The sequence below is a fragment of the Cephus cinctus genome, unplaced genomic scaffold (genome assembly GCF_000341935.2).
Source record: "Cephus cinctus unplaced genomic scaffold, Ccin1 Ccin1_scaffold0126, whole genome shotgun sequence".
Lineage (NCBI taxonomy): Eukaryota > Metazoa > Arthropoda > Insecta > Hymenoptera > Cephidae > Cephus > Cephus cinctus.
The window spans coordinates 106569-125046 of record NW_014332860.1 but is presented as its reverse complement, the minus strand read 5'-3'; the positions used below and the strand labels follow the sequence as shown (position 1 = coordinate 125046).

The 18478-nt window shown below is 36.5% G+C and overlaps 3 protein-coding genes and 1 long non-coding RNA gene across 10 annotated transcripts; 2 read left to right on the top strand and 2 right to left on the bottom strand.

Annotated features, from left to right (window-relative positions):
- The first annotated feature begins 39 nt into the window (after positions 1-39).
- Positions 40-5619, top strand: LOC107262719 (carbonic anhydrase 2). Of its 5 annotated transcripts, none has more exons than XM_015729204.2 (7): positions 40-352; positions 2699-2778; positions 2897-3139; positions 3442-3586; positions 3653-3758; positions 3958-4182; positions 5193-5619. In XM_015729204.2, exons 2-7 carry the CDS (start codon positions 2718-2720, stop codon positions 5298-5300), a joined length of 888 nt encoding a protein of 295 aa, XP_015584690.1. In that variant the 5' UTR covers positions 40-352; positions 2699-2717; the 3' UTR covers positions 5301-5619. The 5 variants fall into 5 exon arrangements, with proteins under 5 accessions (XP_015584690.1, XP_015584688.1, XP_015584687.1 ...); XM_015729202.2 differs by lacking the exon at positions 40-352 and adding an exon at positions 798-1918 and having other exon boundaries at positions 2702-2778; XM_015729201.2 differs by lacking the exon at positions 40-352 and adding an exon at positions 798-1918.
- A 51-nt stretch (positions 5620-5670) lies between these two features.
- Positions 5671-8877, bottom strand: LOC107262715 (glutamate dehydrogenase, mitochondrial). Its single transcript, XM_015729195.2, has 9 exons — positions 8477-8877; positions 7966-8256; positions 7602-7906; positions 7361-7548; positions 7168-7284; positions 6937-7098; positions 6661-6865; positions 6460-6602; positions 5671-5814 (listed from the first exon to the last, which is right to left on the bottom strand). Exons 1-9 carry the CDS (start codon positions 8794-8796, stop codon positions 5698-5700), a joined length of 1848 nt encoding a protein of 615 aa, XP_015584681.1. The 5' UTR covers positions 8797-8877; the 3' UTR covers positions 5671-5697.
- LOC107262716 (glutamate dehydrogenase, mitochondrial) lies at positions 8505-18214 on the bottom strand. 3 transcript variants are annotated; one of them, XM_015729196.2, is made up of 8 exons: positions 17637-18214; positions 10762-10962; positions 10458-10691; positions 10231-10388; positions 9726-10092; positions 9591-9617; positions 9339-9493; positions 8505-9255 (listed from the first exon to the last, which is right to left on the bottom strand). In XM_015729196.2, the coding sequence occupies exons 1-8, from the start codon at positions 18058-18060 to the stop codon at positions 9139-9141; spliced, it is 1683 nt and encodes a 560-aa protein (XP_015584682.1). In that variant the 5' UTR covers positions 18061-18214; the 3' UTR covers positions 8505-9138. The 3 variants fall into 3 exon arrangements, with proteins under 3 accessions (XP_015584682.1, XP_015584684.1, XP_015584683.1); XM_015729198.2 differs by lacking the exon at positions 17637-18214 and adding an exon at positions 15861-16000; XM_015729197.2 differs by lacking the exon at positions 9591-9617 and having other exon boundaries at positions 17637-18212.
- On the top strand, positions 12719-15854 carry LOC107262720. The gene is made up of 3 exons (XR_001536512.2): positions 12719-12897; positions 12985-14074; positions 14448-15854. It is a non-coding gene; the product is annotated as an uncharacterized LOC107262720 (long non-coding RNA).
- Positions 18215-18478: the final 264 nt, after the last annotated feature.

The following is an 18478-nucleotide window of genomic DNA, read 5'->3' as shown; positions in this document are numbered from 1 at the left end:
CTGTCTCCTCAGGTATACACTATACGCTTTGAACAATCAGCACGTTACCATATCCTTATGAAACGGCACTGAACTTTATCATATGAAATCAAGAAATTAATTGCATTTGCATCAATCGTACACAAACCAAAAAAAAACACAAAATAAGTGCAACAAACTATATAAAAATAGTAAATACAGTGTAAGCAATATACTCCCGTGTCAAAGTGCAATGAGCTCGAAAATGAATACACGTTATCTTCGGTGGAGGTAAAACGTGACCTTTCAACTGTTTCGTCAGAAATTAATTGCTTCGGTTGAGTGATTCACTATATAAATGCGTACAATAAAAGTAACCCACCCCTGCACAACTGTAAGTGAAATATAACAAAGCCTTTTCCGAACTATTCGAAATACTATTGCTGCTGCTACTTTTGAAAACCGCATGAGATAATAAAATTTAACGTGTGATAATACAGTAAAACCTTCTTGCTCGGGATGATTGTCAAGAAAATTGATGTTCTACTAAGCCACGACTATTATAGTTTAATGTACGGGAACAATTCTGTCAAACATCACAGGGTACTGGTCGCACAGACAGTTGCTGCCGCGTTTAAATAAAGTGTGTAAATATTTTTTTCATGGTCATTACTGTTCGAGAAAATTACAGGAAAATAAAGGATTACAATTTTCGTCCACTCTTTTATAGTTAACATTTTCAGAAGAATATAATTCTTTGCAAAATCACTCTTTGATACTGTTTAGTTGTCAAAAAGGTGTTTTATTAAGAAAAAATATTTCATAAACAAGTTTTTATTTGATACGTTGCTACGTTACAACCATATACACCTTCTGTCACATAGAACACAGGAAATTCAGATAAGTCTAAGAAACATTATTGAATCGTAACAAGTAGATTGACGTGTTTGAGCAATGTTTCTATAACGGGGAAAGTGTCAAAAAATGGACAGTCGGAGAAACTTGACGTCTAACGTTATACTTGTAGAAATTAAACTTTTGTAAAATTGCACGTCTGTTTATATAAAATATTAATTTTTCTATGCATTTAGTTGAAATTACGAAACCGCTTTTTTGCAAATTTTCAAACACAAACGCTACACAGGGTGACTAATAGCAGCATTCGAACTTTATGCACTTGCCATGTCGTCAGAAATTTTGTTATTGACCAAGTCGATCTGATAGAAATCCGACATTTATTCCAGAGGGAATTAACCCTAACGGTTCACAATTTAAAATATTATAAAGGGGAGAAAGAATAGCTCCGAGAAAAATAATTTCAGGGTACCGTTCTAGGCTTAAAATTCGATATTCTTCAGAATGGTAAATTTTACGGTTATACCCTGCTTTACGTAATGCATACGTTTTTACCAAATTCTCGATATACGATTCTCGTGTATAGTGAGGGGGAAAAAAGAACTTTAAAATTTCAATTAAAATGCAGATACAAGTAGCATGACAACTATTTCTTAATTGAGTGATAAAGTCGACTTAATGGACGATCAAATACAAAATTACGGGTCACATAAAATTATGTATATAATAAACATTTTTTATATAATAAACACATATAAATAAACATTTTTCTTATATTTTCACTAATTAACTTTTCAACTTTATATCACGTATTAATCTTTATTACTACTTTGTTTATGATGCTTGAATAACCTTATCGATAAGAGCACTCGCCAGAAGAATAGGAATTCAGATGTATGAATTTGCATAGTGTATCAATATAACATGACTGCATATATAGGTATATAGAACACGTGTTTGTAGGTTCACGTATATATTGAAAGTCCGAACTGTCCAGCCAGGCATTGTACATTTAGTTATCTTTCTAGTTGAATGCAGTTGCTGTCATTATTTGTCCGACATTTCGTAAAGTCAGTTCGAAGCAAAGATATTTCATACTGCAGAGGTAAAAGAAGAATTTAACAAATTTTCATTTTATTCTGTCTGTTAATATATTCTATTTTTCATAATGAGTACAACGTTATAATTTATTTTTAAAAATTTGTTATACTTGCCCGTTCTCAGATTTCAACACCGATTAGTTTTATAGTTCAACTGTCAGAATTGCTTAGCGGCATTAGCTTTTGTTAAGGTAGTCCGATCGGTACAGTCTAATCACGTGATAGTGAAAATGAAAAAAAATGTTAAACAAATATAAAGCATGAAATTGAAATTCAAAAATCTATGTACCTACTGCTATTGTTAATAATTTTGAAACTATTATTTCTTTTAACGTTACAGGCACTTTGCCGTTTCTCAAATACAGCTTTCTGAATGTTAATTTCATGCTTTACATTTGTTTAAATCTTTTTTCATTTTCACTTTCACGTAATGGGACTGTACTGCTCGGACTACCTTAAATGATACAAAGGCTCCTTATCGATCGACCGTTAACCTTTACAGTAATTTTCAAAATTGGTCTACTTTCACTTCTAAAAGTTTCACGAAAGTTGGATGAACTACGCATCCTCAATTGTGAACCAATCGGTGGAACTAGAATAGTCGTTTATCGTCCTCGATTCTTGCGAACTTCACACTCTACTTTGATACTTCGAGTGCTTAAAATATTATACTAAATATCCATACGCAAAGATCGATAATTAAGAAATTTGTTGCATAATTAAAAAAATTATGAAACTTACGTAATTGAAAACCCGCCATTTTTCAAGCGATTTATTAATTTCAGCAGCTAACAAAAAGTCATCATGTCGAAGCTCTTAAATTTCTATTCAATAATCTTTCTCCATTTTGCACCAAGGCTGCGAGGTAAGTCAGACATTTAGTACTGACCATTAGTACAAGCAGTAATTTTGAAAATACTTTTTAAAAATCCAAATTGCTTATATACAATATTATATTAAATTTTGATATCGTCGGGTGACAGGTGCAGCAATTCACAGTGAGCAATCCGGAAATCATAAAACTCATATCGATAAGTTGCCCATGTATTCTTACAAAAACCCTGAAGAATGGAAAGTCTATAATTCAAATTGCAACGGCCAGAGACAATCTCCCGTAAACATCCTCAGCGCCAACATGGCGCTTATAGAAACAGCCAATCCGCTGACTTGGAAAGGATACCGCGAGCAACCGTTAAATATGTCTCTCGAAAATAACGGCCATGCAGGTAAGTAAGTTTTTTCATAGTCGTCCGCGAATAAAATGTTTTTTGACAGATGCAAAAACAAGAAAATCCTCATCGAGTAACACGTGGCCTTGCATACGATTTGCATGGACGAGCATGGAACGATTATTTTATTCTTCTCTTGCACTATCTATTTCAGTGAATTACACAGAATGCCATTGCCTAGGGATTTCGTTGTTTTCGATTTCTTAAGAAAAACGCATTTTATTCCTGAGCTGAGTAACGTTACGGTGATATTAGCATTTCCTGCCAATTAGCAAACATTTAGAATTATTATTTGACAGTGGAAATCAAGGTTCAATGGGAACACAATCCACCGTATATTACTGGAGGCGCAGCTGGGGATTCCGTCTACGTCTTTGACAGCATGCACTTTCATTGGGCACATCATGACGAAGTAGGAAGCGAGCACACGGTCAATAATTACAGGTAAGAGTAAGTGAATAAATAAATAACTAAAAATAATTCTTCGTCGTGATAAAAGTAAAATTTCAGTTTTCCTATTGAAATGCACCTAGTGCACCACAATAATCGTTACCAGTCTTTCGAAGAAGCGCGGGAAAACTTCGACGGTCTCCTCGTGGTTGCATTTTTCTACGAGGTAATTATCCAGATACCCTTTTTATTCCTAAAATAAAGAAACAAGCATTTCAAGATGACTCGCTGATTACTTGTAAACACATTTCTTGCGATTATGACTTTTACGTAACTGTTGCATACACCTTATGACGTATAAGTGGGCAGTTGACGCTATATAAATATATTTTATATAACGGAAATATATATATGTTGAATTGCAGTTAAACGAAGAATCAAATTATGCCTTGGATTCCCTTCGGGAAGGTTTGAAGGCAATAACGGAAACTGGAAGTCACGTAAATATCAAACCTTTTCCTCTAGAAAGATTTCACTTGGAATTTCACGACAAGTACACTGCTTATCTGGGATCACTGACAACTCCGCCGTGTCAGGAGTCGGTACTTTGGATATTGGCCTCGGAGCCATTGAGTTTGACTCGTAAACAGGTATATACAATTATGGTTTTAACCTTAGAGCTGTATTATGGGGTACGTCGATACCCCACTGCCCTTATGAAATCCTTCGCGATTTTTCGTCGACTCTGTGAACTAGAAATAAAATGCAACTGAGATTGAGGAAAATTCCAACTGGACATTCCCAGATGTTGCCATTTGAACATACAACCCGTTTGTATTCATATCGATTAGATATAGTCATAACACGGATAAATAGTCATCCCAGTTGAATATATTTCCATAGTCATTTATAGAATATCTGAATATACACTTCCTAATTGGACAAAGCCCAAGTATATACTAGCAGCAAGTAATTTTAGTTTTTTCGATTCAGGTTTAAATTGATACATTAAACATAATTTTAACACTAAACCTACCAGAGCGGTCAAATGACCGCTTTTGAGACTTTAATCAAAATTGTTAAATTCCAGGTTTTTATTTTTCTTGAGCTTACTGCACGACTATGCTAAATTCTGTATTAATTATAATCAACTGGAAAAGACTATAATGTTTATTTCGAAAGCGGTCATTTGACAGCCATCGGTAGAAATAGGTATATATAATATGTCGGTAGGTTTAGTGTTAAATGCCGTACGTGGGTTACAATTGAAATATATTTTCTGATTTTTTGACCAAGTTAAATCTATAGTATCGAGACGAGGTATCCGATTCAGCAGTGAAAAGTTAGGCTTCAAATTTGTATCAAGGGCTTGGTTCGAAGAAACCACGTTTAATTGCTCCTCATGAGTAATCGAATTTTATCCAATTGGTAAATATATATTTGGATCTTATATCAATTACTGAGGAATGTCCAATTGCAATTTTCTCAACTGGTTAAATGTTTAGCGGGTTATGTCTGATAGATACGAATGTGTCTAATAGACACCAGTCCACTCGGTCTCCCAGGGTACAGCTTATGGTACGCCCAGGACTTGCACAGTTCCAGGGTTGGTAAGTGATTAAGATTTCTCCTCTAAAGCTTTTTTTTTCTTGGTTTGTAGATTGAATTGTTCAGAACCATTCACCTGAGTAACAAGGATGACCATAATAACAGACCTACGCAACCTCTTAACAATCGTAGGATCTTCTACTTCTCGGACACGGAGTAGACATTTGCATAAACGAAAATATGGGACATAGTTACGAGGATCAGGCAGATGACGTCATCGCTGATTATACTGTGAATAAAGAAAATGAACGGCTCTTAATAGATTCTATGTATATGTATAGACCCACTGTATATGTTCTATATGCTACGCCCTTGGTGGATCCTTTGTATAGAAATGAGCTATGGTAGATCAATATGGAATTTTAACTTTAAATCGTATAAGATAAGAAAAATCTTTCTGCAGTTTGAATATTAATTTTTAAGAAATTATATGCAACGTTAATTTCTAATGCTAATAATAATCTGCGAAATTCACATGATCTTTTTAAATTTTCTGCATCGCTCATATAAGGATTCTGGACATTTTTTATGTTCTAGATCTCAATATTATTTGCAATTCAAAATGCTAGTCCTGCTTCCTCGTACGTTCGAAAAATCTTTTCCACGGCATAGCAATATGCTGCTAGTCTTATGTCCAGGCAGAGATCATATTTATTAGCTGTTTCCATAATCCGCTGAAACATAAAAGAGTCAATGCAAGTCCGATAATGTATATTGGATCTCGAGTCGAAAAATTAGCACCGGTTTGAATTTATTTATTCTACACAAAATTACGGGATAGCGACACTCGAGTGGGTTAACACCAGTCTGAGCCTCCAGTTGTCAGTTATTTCCAAAAATGATGACTCTAGGTTGAAAACGGTGTTAACAAATCTCGTTTTAAATCTCAAAGTCCAATTTTGAAAAATTTTAGGGTATATTCAGACCAAAGGCAGCGAAGAGCAGAAGAATAAGGAGACCAACGAGCAAATAAATCTTGCCTATTGGTCGCTGTTCGTTATCTTTGGTCTGAATGAGCCGTTAGACCCATTTTCAGTCTGAAGACTCTGACTAGTGATTTCAGGAGGATCTCTAAATTAATTTTAATCTGTGTTTATATGAATCTCAGCAAATCGATTTTATTTCATAAGAATAATCAGGTCTATGTCTGTGTTTACGCGCTCTTGTTAAACCCAGTGTTAACCTCAAAGTTCTGCCTATAGGATATTATAGATTGAAACTGGTTGAAACTGCAATCGGCAAACCCAAAGAAAGAATACAGGTTGTATAGACTCGCAGCGGTGCCAGATTTTCGACTGTGACTAGTGCTAAAGTATTACGTAAGCTGCGGTTTCCATGGAACTGTCCAAACTACTATTAACTATGTCTCTTTCCGTCGCTGCTGATATTCTTCTCTCAAAGGCGTCAGTAGGTTTTATTTTAACTCCATCGATTTTGTCCTTTAGCGACTGTTCAACGGAATCTAACGAAAATTTAATCTTTAAGATTTTTAATAAAACAAATAAAAACGTTCTCTATACCCAGTAGATGATAGTTAGATTCTCTTTCGTATTTGAAATGAAGTCTGCCGAAGGAGACATGACTAATATTTTTGATCCATTCAAAATATGATACTGTTACACCGCCACCACTCATGTATAAATCGGGAATGACCAATACGTTTTTTTCGAGAAAAATTTTATCAGCTTCCGGTGTACAGGGCCCGTTTGCACCTTCGGCTATGATCTAAGGGACACAGATACGTTGTTATTTTCATTAAAATAACTTTCTATTACATATCTAGATACTGCAGTCACTTTAGCTTGAATTTTCTTAGCATCTTTTCCTTTGACCAACTTCTCCGCTGCGGCTGGCACAAAAATGTCACATTTTTCGTACATCAAATTCTCGCCATTGTATTCATCAGCACCATCGAACCCTTTCACAGTTTTCTTATTGTTGAAATACTTTATCAGCGCCTTAATTATTACAAGGACATTTTATATTTTGCTATATGTCGTGTTGAACATGCTTTTTGAGTTCAATACCTCGGGATTTATGCCATTCTCATTGTACAAAGAGACCTCACGTTCTATCACTCCTATACATTTGGCTCCGGCTTTGGTGAAATATACCGCGGCAAAACGACCAACGTTGCCAAATCCCTGATTTAGAAAAAAGAAACAATTTCTTCACTGGACTTTCTTGTGGACTTATTGACTCAACAGGTTTTACACGTACCTGAACAATAAAAGTCTTATTTGGAAATCCCGTACTAAGGCCAACATGCGACATCCATTTTTCTTCAGAAAGAAAATTATCCACAGCATGATAAATTCCGCGACCCGTCGCTTCGCTTCTGCCTTGAACTCCACCCTGATTTATAGGTTTACCAGTGACCACAGCATGGGAATTTATATCGTTCAATCCTAAAATCTTTATTTGAATCAGTTACTTTTTTTTTATGGAAGTTCCGGTCTACCTAGAGTCTTTGAGTAAGTGTCAGCCATCCAGGACATTTCTCTAGGACCAGTATTGACATCAGGAGCTGGAACGTCAATCGCTGGACCGATCATATTCTTTTTAACAAGTTCCAGTGTAAATCGTCTAGTGATCTTTTGTAATTCTTGAGCAGAATATTTCTTAGGGTCTATGACGACACCAGCTTTGGCTCCACCAAACGGAACGTTACAGCAAGCACATTTAAATGTCATCAGTGATGCCAGTGCACGAACTTCGTCTCTAGTCACGTCGGGCCCGAATCTCATGCCACCTTTGCAAGGTAACCTGGTTGATCATGCAATTAGAATAAGTATTCTTATAAATGTATCTCGCACTAGCAATACCTGTGCGTATTGTGATGCGCTCTGTATCCTGTAATTATTTCATATTCTCCATTGTCCCTCCTGATAGGAAACGTAACCTCAATCGTGTTCTGACAAACGGACATGACCTTAATAATCCCCTTGACTCGACGTGTTCGACCTTCTTCAGACAAGTCATGATACTTTTGTAAATCTTTCAAAAAAGATTTTTCCATTATCATAACTGCACGATGATAATGATACTCGACCATTTCGAAAAAATTGGGATCATCGATTTTCTCGATTCCTACCAAATGTTCAGGCATTTGATGACTGGAACGTAAACATGAAGTAGTCTTAGGATTACATCGAATTAAATTGCTTAAAATATTGGAAGCTCGTAATTTATAGAAACTCTGCATTGTGTATGCGTGACACGAGAAAAAAAAAATAGTAATTGAACCGATAGAGATGTCAGCAATGCAATTGCAGTTGAGATTCTTCCTTGTTTCAAGGAATGCAGTTCAGCTGATTCTATTTCAATGATACTTACAGGATGATATAAAGAAAAAATTCTTCAGTTTTCGGTGTACATTTATTAACATAAGTTTGCGGCCATGTAACAATATTACGCTCTGCAATAATACACAGCGCTTGACGGATCAGTACAAATGGGTTCCCACCAATAAATAACGTCGGATACCTTTTCTCTAAATAGAAGAAGCACAGTGTACTCCAGGCCAAATAAATATAAGTTAATATAAAATGGATAAACCCATGTTTCATTAACAATTTCATGATCATTTTCATTAAAAGCAATGATTTCTTGATAAAAAGTGAAATATATAAATATTTAACGTCCTGCGTCTTCATCGCATCTCTCACATGATTAGTTTTAGAGAAAACGTATGATGGTACTGTTCCCGACGTTAAATACGTTGTCGTGCATTAGGTGTATCTCGCGAATATCTTGTGAACACCTTCCCCGGAAAAGGCAAAGGAAGTATGAGTAAGGAGAAGTGACGTCAACGATCTGAGACGTTTAGATCATTTCTTAACACTGTAAAGGAGTTTTTATCGGCAGTAGTGAAAATTGCCAATGGAGAAAGATTATCGAAATACTGAATACCCACGCCGTTGATCATCGGCATAGCTTAACAAGCTCATTGCTTTTCCAGTTTATTAACTTGTCGTTTTATCGGATGACTAGTGTTCTTAGAAAGCGAGACCAGCCTCGGAGTAAGTGGTGAAGATTTTCTCAATAGAGTTCGCGTAAGCAGCTGTCCTCAGGTCAAGACCGAGATTGAATTTCATCGCAGTCTTCATAATGGCCTGAGAGGAAACATGATATTTAAATACCTTGATTCTCTCAACACGAAAACTTGTGATAAGCCTAATCAATAAAGTTTACTGACCCTGGCAGACCGTTCCATGGTGTAGTCCAGACCGGAATGGACGATGTCCTTTTCGGAAGCACCGGAAATACGTTTCTGGAAGGCTTCTGAAGGTGTAACGGGGATGCGACCGCCAACGCGTCCAAACCTGCGTTCAAGAGACTCCTGGACCGATTCTGTTAACAGATTAATAAACCACAGTGAAAGATTTAAAAGGTCACTGAACAATGTTGGATTAATCGGGATCTAAATTCGTCAGTAACAGGTCCAAACCTCGTTCAAGCGACTGCTGCACGGATTCTGCGATAAGAAGAATGAGGAAAACAGTAAGAGGTTTTGGCAAGGAGTGAAAGAGAAAAAGGACTACGTTGCTATCAACAGAATATAAACGAAGAATAAAGAACTTACCGAGTAGATGATAGTTGGATTCTCGTTCGTACTTGAAGGTGAGTCGACCGTAAGATACGTGGTTCAGATTCTTCAACCATTCAAAGAATGATACGGTTACACCACCAGCGTTAATATACAAGTCGGGAATAACAAGGATGTTCCTCTCAATGAGAATTTGGTCAGCAGCGGGCGTGGTGGGTCCGTTAGCAGCTTCGGCGACGATCTTAGCTTGGATACGTCCAGCGTTGTCCTTTGTAATAACTTTTTCAATTGCAGCGGGAATGAAGATGTCGCAGGGTTCGTACATAAGGTTTTCGCCTTCGTAAGGTTTCGCACCAGGGAAGCCAACAATGCTACCAGTTTCGATACGATAATCTTCCAGTTGCTGTAACAAATAAAAACCCAAATTGTGTAAGGATATAGTTCTATATGTATAAGTGTTCTTCAGTACACAGTTCTGAAGTACGGTACTAAAGTATTAAAAGTAACTAGCACTGTTGGAAGTTACTCCTTTGATGCCTACCTTGGGGTCAATGCCCTCAGGATTGAAGATAGAACCGTCGTGTTCGATTACTCCAATGCAGACTGCTCCAGCACGATGCAAGTAGCGCATAGAATGAAGACCCACGTTACCAAAACCTTGGACAATGAATGTCTTGCCTCCCCATCCAGGTGTAGTACCTAATAAATTATAATGAAGTTTTTAAATAAAGCAAATTATAAATATTTTCATCGATTGCCATTACTTACCAATCATACTCATATAATTAGCTTCGTTAATGAAATTTTCAAGACCGTGGAAGACACCACGTCCAGTTGCAGAGATTCTTCCATGAATTCCACCCTGATTGATTGGTTTACCAGTAACGCAAGCATGGGAATTGATATCCAAGTGTCCAATTGTCTTGGCATAGGTGTCAGCAATCCAGGACATTTCACGTTCTCCAGTGCCCATATCAGGTGCAGGTACATCAACACCAGGTCCTGGTAATAATAATATAATGTACAATTTATTCATAAAATATATAAACAAGTTTCATATTATCTCTTCTACCAATGAATCCCTTCTTGGCCAACTCCAAGGTGAATCTTCTGGTGATTTTTTCCAGCTCATGCTCGGAGTAAGCCTTGGGGTTGATCTTGATACCAGCCTTAGCGCCACCAAACGGTACATCCACGCAGGCACATTTGAACGTCATCAGAGCAGACAGGGCTTTTACCTCGTCCCGGCAAACATCCATTGAAAAACGGATACCTAATGAACGAGAAGAAACATTGAAAAGAGTTAGAAATTATCCAAAATCGGCCTTCAATTATTATTTAATAACCTTTATTGCCTAAGTCCGTCATATGCATATTAAGAGTACAAAATTAATGGCAAACAGATTTTATAAATAGTAAAACGTTTAAATAAAGTAGTTTACGCTCTTTATTACTTAAGGCCAACCATATTGACTACGTACAGTGTCAAGTAAATCTGTTTATCCACAGTACTGCACCAACAGGTGCAAATTGGTAGGTTCTAATTATTATTTTTTTCAATTAAATTTCGCATCTGCCAGCCATATGGTCATGTTACACTACGCTAATTCGAAAAATTCATATTTTCCAAGTATATTGACATATCCCGTATACGTCAAACTTTTGCAAGTACCAGAAGTATGAGCCAAGATTAGATATTTAAAATATAACATTGAATCAGGGTGCATTACCGAAAAACGAACACCTCCGAAAAGTTTGGAACTCTACATTTTGACACCCTGATTGCCAATACCTGATCTTTGAATAATAAGAAAATAAATTTATCAGTCACCAAAGATCCCATGAGCTATTACAAAATTAATAAGTCTTGTCATTTTAAAACACGATAACGATACCCCGCGAAGTTATCATTATCTCGACAAGCGTCGCTGTACATATATAAAACAGTCTTAAGACACAAATTACACTCAATCTGGTATTACTATACACTTAAAAAGTCTAATCGGACTACGACAATCTCTAATGTACATTATTGATAATTTTAATTAAACCGACTGGCGATTAATAGTCGGAATAAATAAAGTACTCGAATACCGAAAGAAAAGTAATTTTTCAACGTCTTGTCGCCTAAGATGCTATCTTTCATTATTGTTACGTTATCTCTGAAAATTAACTCTTTAAAACTCAGATGTATTCTATTTTTAAATCTTAGATAGATACTATTAATATCATAGAGACTCTATGAATTTGTTGGCAAGCTTGACACGAACCCAGCAGACAGCTCGGTATCGCGACTCCTCAATAGTTAATTGCATCCGTAATAATTATCCGACATCCCTTACACCCAAGTGCAAAGAAAACTGGCAACGCAGGAAAAAGAGACTTTAAACGCAAATCTTGAAAAAAAACAGACTCGTGTAATCAATCCGTATGCGATTATCTCCCATCTAAAGAACTCGATGCCTCAGTGATAGTGGCAAACAGCTGGCACGTCGCGTTACATCACAAGATACATAAGAGCGATGCGTAACACAGTGTCACGAGTTTGTTCGGGGACCTGTTTACGGGACTAAAAAAAGAGAATCGCCTGCGGACGAGCCCCTATCTATTTATAATGAGACCAATCGGATACCTATGAGTACTTGGTCCATACCTCATGCCATATGCCCTACATTGTACCAGCGCGGTAAACTGAGAATTCGACCATTTTGAATCTATCATTCATTCTTGTACACTTGACCGTTCGAAATAATAAATCTAAATAATAGGCCGGACCAATATTCTCACGAGTACTTTTCATCGTGAAATTATCATTTGACAGCTGATGCAAGTCGAGGATGAGTTTATTGTAATAAAAATTAAAGAAAAACATTGATCTTCCTCGCTCTTACCTCGTATTCGAACAAAGCATTGTTAATTGATTTGTTTATCGAGAGCGACCGGCACGTGTTTGTAATCTAGTACTTTTCAATCTTTAAGGTTACGTAATGCCGAATATCAGCTACGTTCGCACCCATTTACTAAACTTGGCTGAGTCTTTGTTACTGCTGTGATGATTATGAGCGTAGTAATTATTTGTCGCTATGGCACAATGAGAGACATTTCGTTAACGATTAACGAAAAGGAGGATGGTACGTGAGTTTTTGAAATTTTCAACTATTGCGCAATTCTCGTAAGAGCAATTAAACGAATAACGTAACTTGACCAGGTATTTAATTTTAACGTACAATTCTAATAAAATTAAAAACAAGTCGAATTGAATTTATTTTAAAAGTGAATAATTCTTTTTTTCAAGTGCAAAATACTCCACGCATAGTCAAGATGTACCAGTCGTGTGTCATTGCGTGTTTTCTGTATCATGTGTTTTGGGTGAGAACCAATGATAACGCGGTTTGCTTAATCAGCGTACATTAGAGAATCGTGTGACAGCCTTCGTAAGTGACGTAATCGAAACATTAGCATGTACACTAATAAGTGATGCCACCATAAAAAGACGAGAATAAATGTAAAAATAGAAAATAAAGCCTGACTGCGTACGGAAGGTAGGCTTAAATTCTTACACCAGTATCAGGCGATGTTTACGCGAATGAAGTGTAGAAAAATATAAAAATTCTTTTGAATTTATATATTATAAAATAATTGTCTTGCCACTTCCGGATTGAGGTACTAATAAGTGACGCCACCATAGAAAGACGAGAATAAATGTAAAAATAGAAAATAAAGTCTGACTGCGTACGGAAGGTAGGCTTAAATTCGTACACCAGTATCAGGCGATGTTTACGCGAATGAAGTGTAGAAAAATATAAAAATTCTTTTAAATTTATATATTATAAAATAATTGTCTTGCCACTTCCGGATTGAGGTGATATCCCCAAAAACTTACGAAGCCGTAAAAAGTACGAGGAACGCAGAACAGAACAGTTGAGAATACATAGTAATTTTCAAGCCAGAAGTAGCAGCAAAGCACAGAAATTTGTGTCAACTAGTAAAAGAAAGACAGGGTGCACGTGCGTTATAATTAAGCCCTAGTAGTCAGCTTGACGAAGATTAATTTTTAAATTACGATTTCGAGATTTCGTGTAACGTAACTAGCTTTTTCGAAATACAGACAAAAGCTGATATTTTCAGTCTCCCGTAGTTAGCGCACTCTGCTGTTTTGCTGCAAGGAAATAATAATATAGCGAGCGACCTCAATTTTACTAGCGCGATGAATGCTTCACTGATGTGCAGGCTCCACCAGTGTCGACGAACAAATCGAAAGGCTCGATCTATCAGTGACAAGTACAACGAGAGTCAAAAACATTATTGGCAGATATTAAAAATGTTAATAAGTGTCTGGATACTATAAAGAGAATCTTACGAATGATGAGAAGTAAATTGCATATGTAAGTTTTTCAATAACAATACTTGTTCCGTTATCGGATATATATATATATATATACCTTATTACCTGGGCGAATTGTATAGCCTCGTATTTATACGCCGTTCGTTTCTTGTTATTTATAAATTTGTATTCTCTTCTGTAGACTGACGATACTCCAAATAACATACTCATTTAAAATGGAATATTGCCAAAAATTTCTTTATTCGTATTTATTCATGAAAATTATATTGATTAATGATTGTACTTTTTGCAAAAAAGAGTTACGTTTTTACTATCGCTGTATAGCGAGCCAAATGCTCGGTACCTATTTCTCTATGAATTTAGAGCACTTAGCTACACACTGACTGCTACCTCATTCAAGCATTTCTGCATAGAACCTTTGACAATGGGATATGAGAAAGGCGAAGATTCGTTCAACTCGATTTTTCATCGTCACGCGGAGCTACGTGTTCAACACTATTTTTAACAGTTTGGGAATCAGAGCGGCCAGCTAACACTGGCCCAGATAGAAAAAGGCCACAAATTGGCCAGCAACCGTAAGTAAGTTTATCGGGGAAATGTTTACAAGTTGCGTCCGCGTTTGCATATCGATGCACCACGTAACCACAATAATGAAGCGATAAACAGAAAAATTGTTTGCCGACTGGTGATGCCGTAAACGTTTGATAAAACAGTTGTTGCTTTCAATCTTCTTCAGTAACGTATCAGAAACGTGTTCTCTACTACTGTAAGTTGTAGACGAATATACGGCAATTTGCCGAAATTTTAGCAGTTTCCGTTTTTCTTTGATCACATTTTGCTATTTGAGGTTTTCAATTTACTGCAGAGATCGCCACAACGATGAAAATACGTGTAGAGTACTCCCAAAATAAATGGATTTGACACGTCGTCAACTGTCATAAAGGAATCTTTCCGCGTATAACGTGTGCTATACGTTTAACCATTAACGGTTACGTGGTCTTTCACTGACTCCAACGTAACGTGTGATCCTTATGAAAATTTTACTGAAATATGACCGTTAAGGATTGTCACAGGAAATTTTTAACCTTTACGCTGGAAATACGCATTTCGTGATAATCTACTCCATGTCAATCATGGAATTCGTCTCACAGCCGACGAAACGAAAAGGTTTTTCAGACAATATCCTACAGTTTGAAATCAGAAATCAACGAATTCTTACGAGACCAATGCGAAGCCGGCTAGCTGATAAAAAAGAGTCGACCTTGATACAATTAAATGTCCAAAGAATGGTCTTCGAGTCTTTCTAAACCAGACAAAGAAAATATGTTTCTCAAGTGTCTCTACCTGACAAAAAGATTTCTAGCCTAGTGAGTTTGTAATATTAACCCTGCGGGCAGGAATCAGCTCGGGGAAAAGCGCGGCAATTTCACACGAGTGTCGGCATTTGGTATCACTAGCATCATTTGTTATCAAAAACTGTGAAACAAACGTAAAAAAATAAACAAAACTTTTGAGACAGATAACTCTGGTAGAAATATAAATAGGACAGAAAGCAGGGCCCGATAAAATTTTCTTAGTGCCCTATAGAGACCACCGATGGGAAAGCAGACTAGCGCCTCATCTGGTTTGTAACATTTTTATTTTCCACGTAGCTTTCAGAATTTGCACTGCTACTAATTTATCTGGTTAAATGTTCACTGGCACATGAAAACTTATATTCACTCTCAATTGATACTTGTTAGGCATGAAATGATTGAAGAAATTGGTCATTGCACAAATCACCGAACATGCAGGGACCTTCGGCCTGTCAAACATGAATTGCATACCTTCCGAACAGTTTCGTAGGCCTTACATTTTTAATGACTATCTATCTTCTTCACGTAATACACTCTTTAGTTTTTGGTATTTTCGCACTTGAGTTTACATATCAATTTATTGCCTTTCCATAATAAAATTCATCTTGCACAATTAATGGTTGACACACGCCAAAAATACATAGTTGACTGCACAGTGCCATCTGACTGTAATTCAGTGCATCGTATACTGTAACGTTCGACGATCAGTGCGCCCTCTACACTAATTATGAATATCTTTAAAATTTGATCAGGGTCATTGTAGTTAACATTATCCTAAATCCAATGAGGAAATATGGCTTCTTGAAAAGGATTTCCCGATTAGGCTGTACCACGGAAAAATATGTTTAGACTATGACTATACCCGGAATAGCACCCGATCAATGCCTGATTAAGAAATAATAGTAGCAGCACAGTTCTGTTGCTGAAACGAAATAGTAGTACTTATGTATATACTATTTCATTTCAGCCGATCGCATCACTTGGACCAGCGCCGTTCTGTCATTTCATTCTGTCATTCGTGATCCGTTATTTTAACAATCACGGCGACGACTAATAGCGAAGACAGTCGTGGGTGGGGGTACAATATGTGGCGTTGCTATGTCTCTTACATCTGCTATGAAAGCGGCCCGGTGATGATAATCATAATAGTAATAGGGAATCACGGGTTAAACGACAATAAAAAAATGCCGAGACTTTTGGTTCAATAATAAGTGAGTGAAAAACATTAGATAACCTGACATTTGAGACAAGAATCATTACACTCTACAGAACGAAAATAAAGTTATTGAATTTTATTTTATATAGTTGAAATTGACATGTTTTTTGAATTTCTGATCTTAAGAATTATACAGTAAAGTATCTTCAATTTTTGCATAGACGAAAATTTAGTTATTGTATAATATATAGTAAAAATTTAGAACTTTATCTTGGATTAGTTGCTACCACCGAAATATGGCTCGAAATCATTTTAGCTAAACGGAGAAAAATAAAATTTCAGTTTCGGGTACGAAAAGCCTGAAATCTGAGAATTAATCACCGAATTGTATGAGTGTGAAAACACAAGAGGATCATAGCAATAATTCACATATCAACGAACATTGATAGTCATATTTAATGTATGAATTAGTATATTTCTGGGGCGTTATGGTACTGTATGGTATTGATGATATGATGATATACAGCGAAACTCCATTTTTCAAAGTTTATTTTATCCAACTTTTTCCTCGCGATTTACTGCCGTAAGGTATGGTTCTTTATGTAAGATGATTCATCAGAGTTCAAATTTAATACATTCAATCGGTTTTTTTACTCGCAATCTTATATTACAACGCATTCAATTTTACAGAAATAAGTGTTGCTACCCATATCTGTTAAAATAAATAATTTATTAAGCTGCTTGAGAATATTTTAATCTCTAGCATACATGCATTTTTTGGTTGAATCTTGTAATTTGATATTCGCAAACACTTTTTAGAAATTTAAAACATCTGCGGTAATTTGAATGTTGTACTTGTTTAAATATTGGATGAAAGTCAATAAACTGGGTAGAATTTCCTTTCTGACAAACAAAAACCGATCGCTACTCCATTTCAAATTTGATTTCGTTCTATTCTGCTATGAAAATAACGGCTAAACTCCAGAATACAACTCTTTCTTAAAGTTAACTGTGAATTGTTTAGTTTTTGTACATGTAGTTCTTCAAAGAGCATTCTGCAGTTTTACAAAAATAACTGAGTAGCGACTGACCTCCCTTGCAAGGTGTTCGATGAGTGGAATGCTGAGCACGATAGCCAGTGATCATCTCATAGTCGCCAGAATCACGTCTAAGCGGGAAGGATGTTTCCAAGATGTGATCGCAGGGCTGCATAAGCATAAGGATACCCTTGACCTTTTTCTTGCGATCCTCGACGCTAAGCTTTGATCCTTTTCCAATATCCTCGACTAGCTTATCCTCGACGATCTGACAAGCGCGATGAAAGAAATACTCAACCATGTCGAAGAATTTTGGATTTGGCGCGGTAGGCACATCTTTCAACCTGTCCGGTATTTGATGATCGGCGAAATTACGAGCTTGAATTGCGGCTGGTACTGCACGAGCCAAGGCACCCTGGACGTCTACACCTTGCTTCAACGCAGCCGACGACTTGGCTAAAGTTTTCAGATGGAACATCTTGCACCAATTAAGACTACGCAACCAAACCAACAATCTAACTCCCGGAATACAACGTGCTCAACCCTGTCTGTTTTTTGTTCGCCCAACTACGACACTGTACACCAACACCGATCGAAAGCAGCCTGCGTTCTCCGTACGTCGGCACACTGGCTCCTTTATAAATAGGCCACGTTATTGAGCTACCAATTGCATGCTTAGAAAGTCCCTAGCTGAAACGTAAGAATTTTTAAACTATAGACCAATCGATTTAGTGATTACAGCAGAATTTACGAATTGGAATAAGTTGACATAGGGGAAAGGTACTAGAAGGAAAATATAAAATACTAGAATTCAATGCCGTCAGATCTGATGTTTCTTATAATTCTTCATGTGTTTAAATAATCTTTACGTATAATAATTATTACTTTGTTTTCAT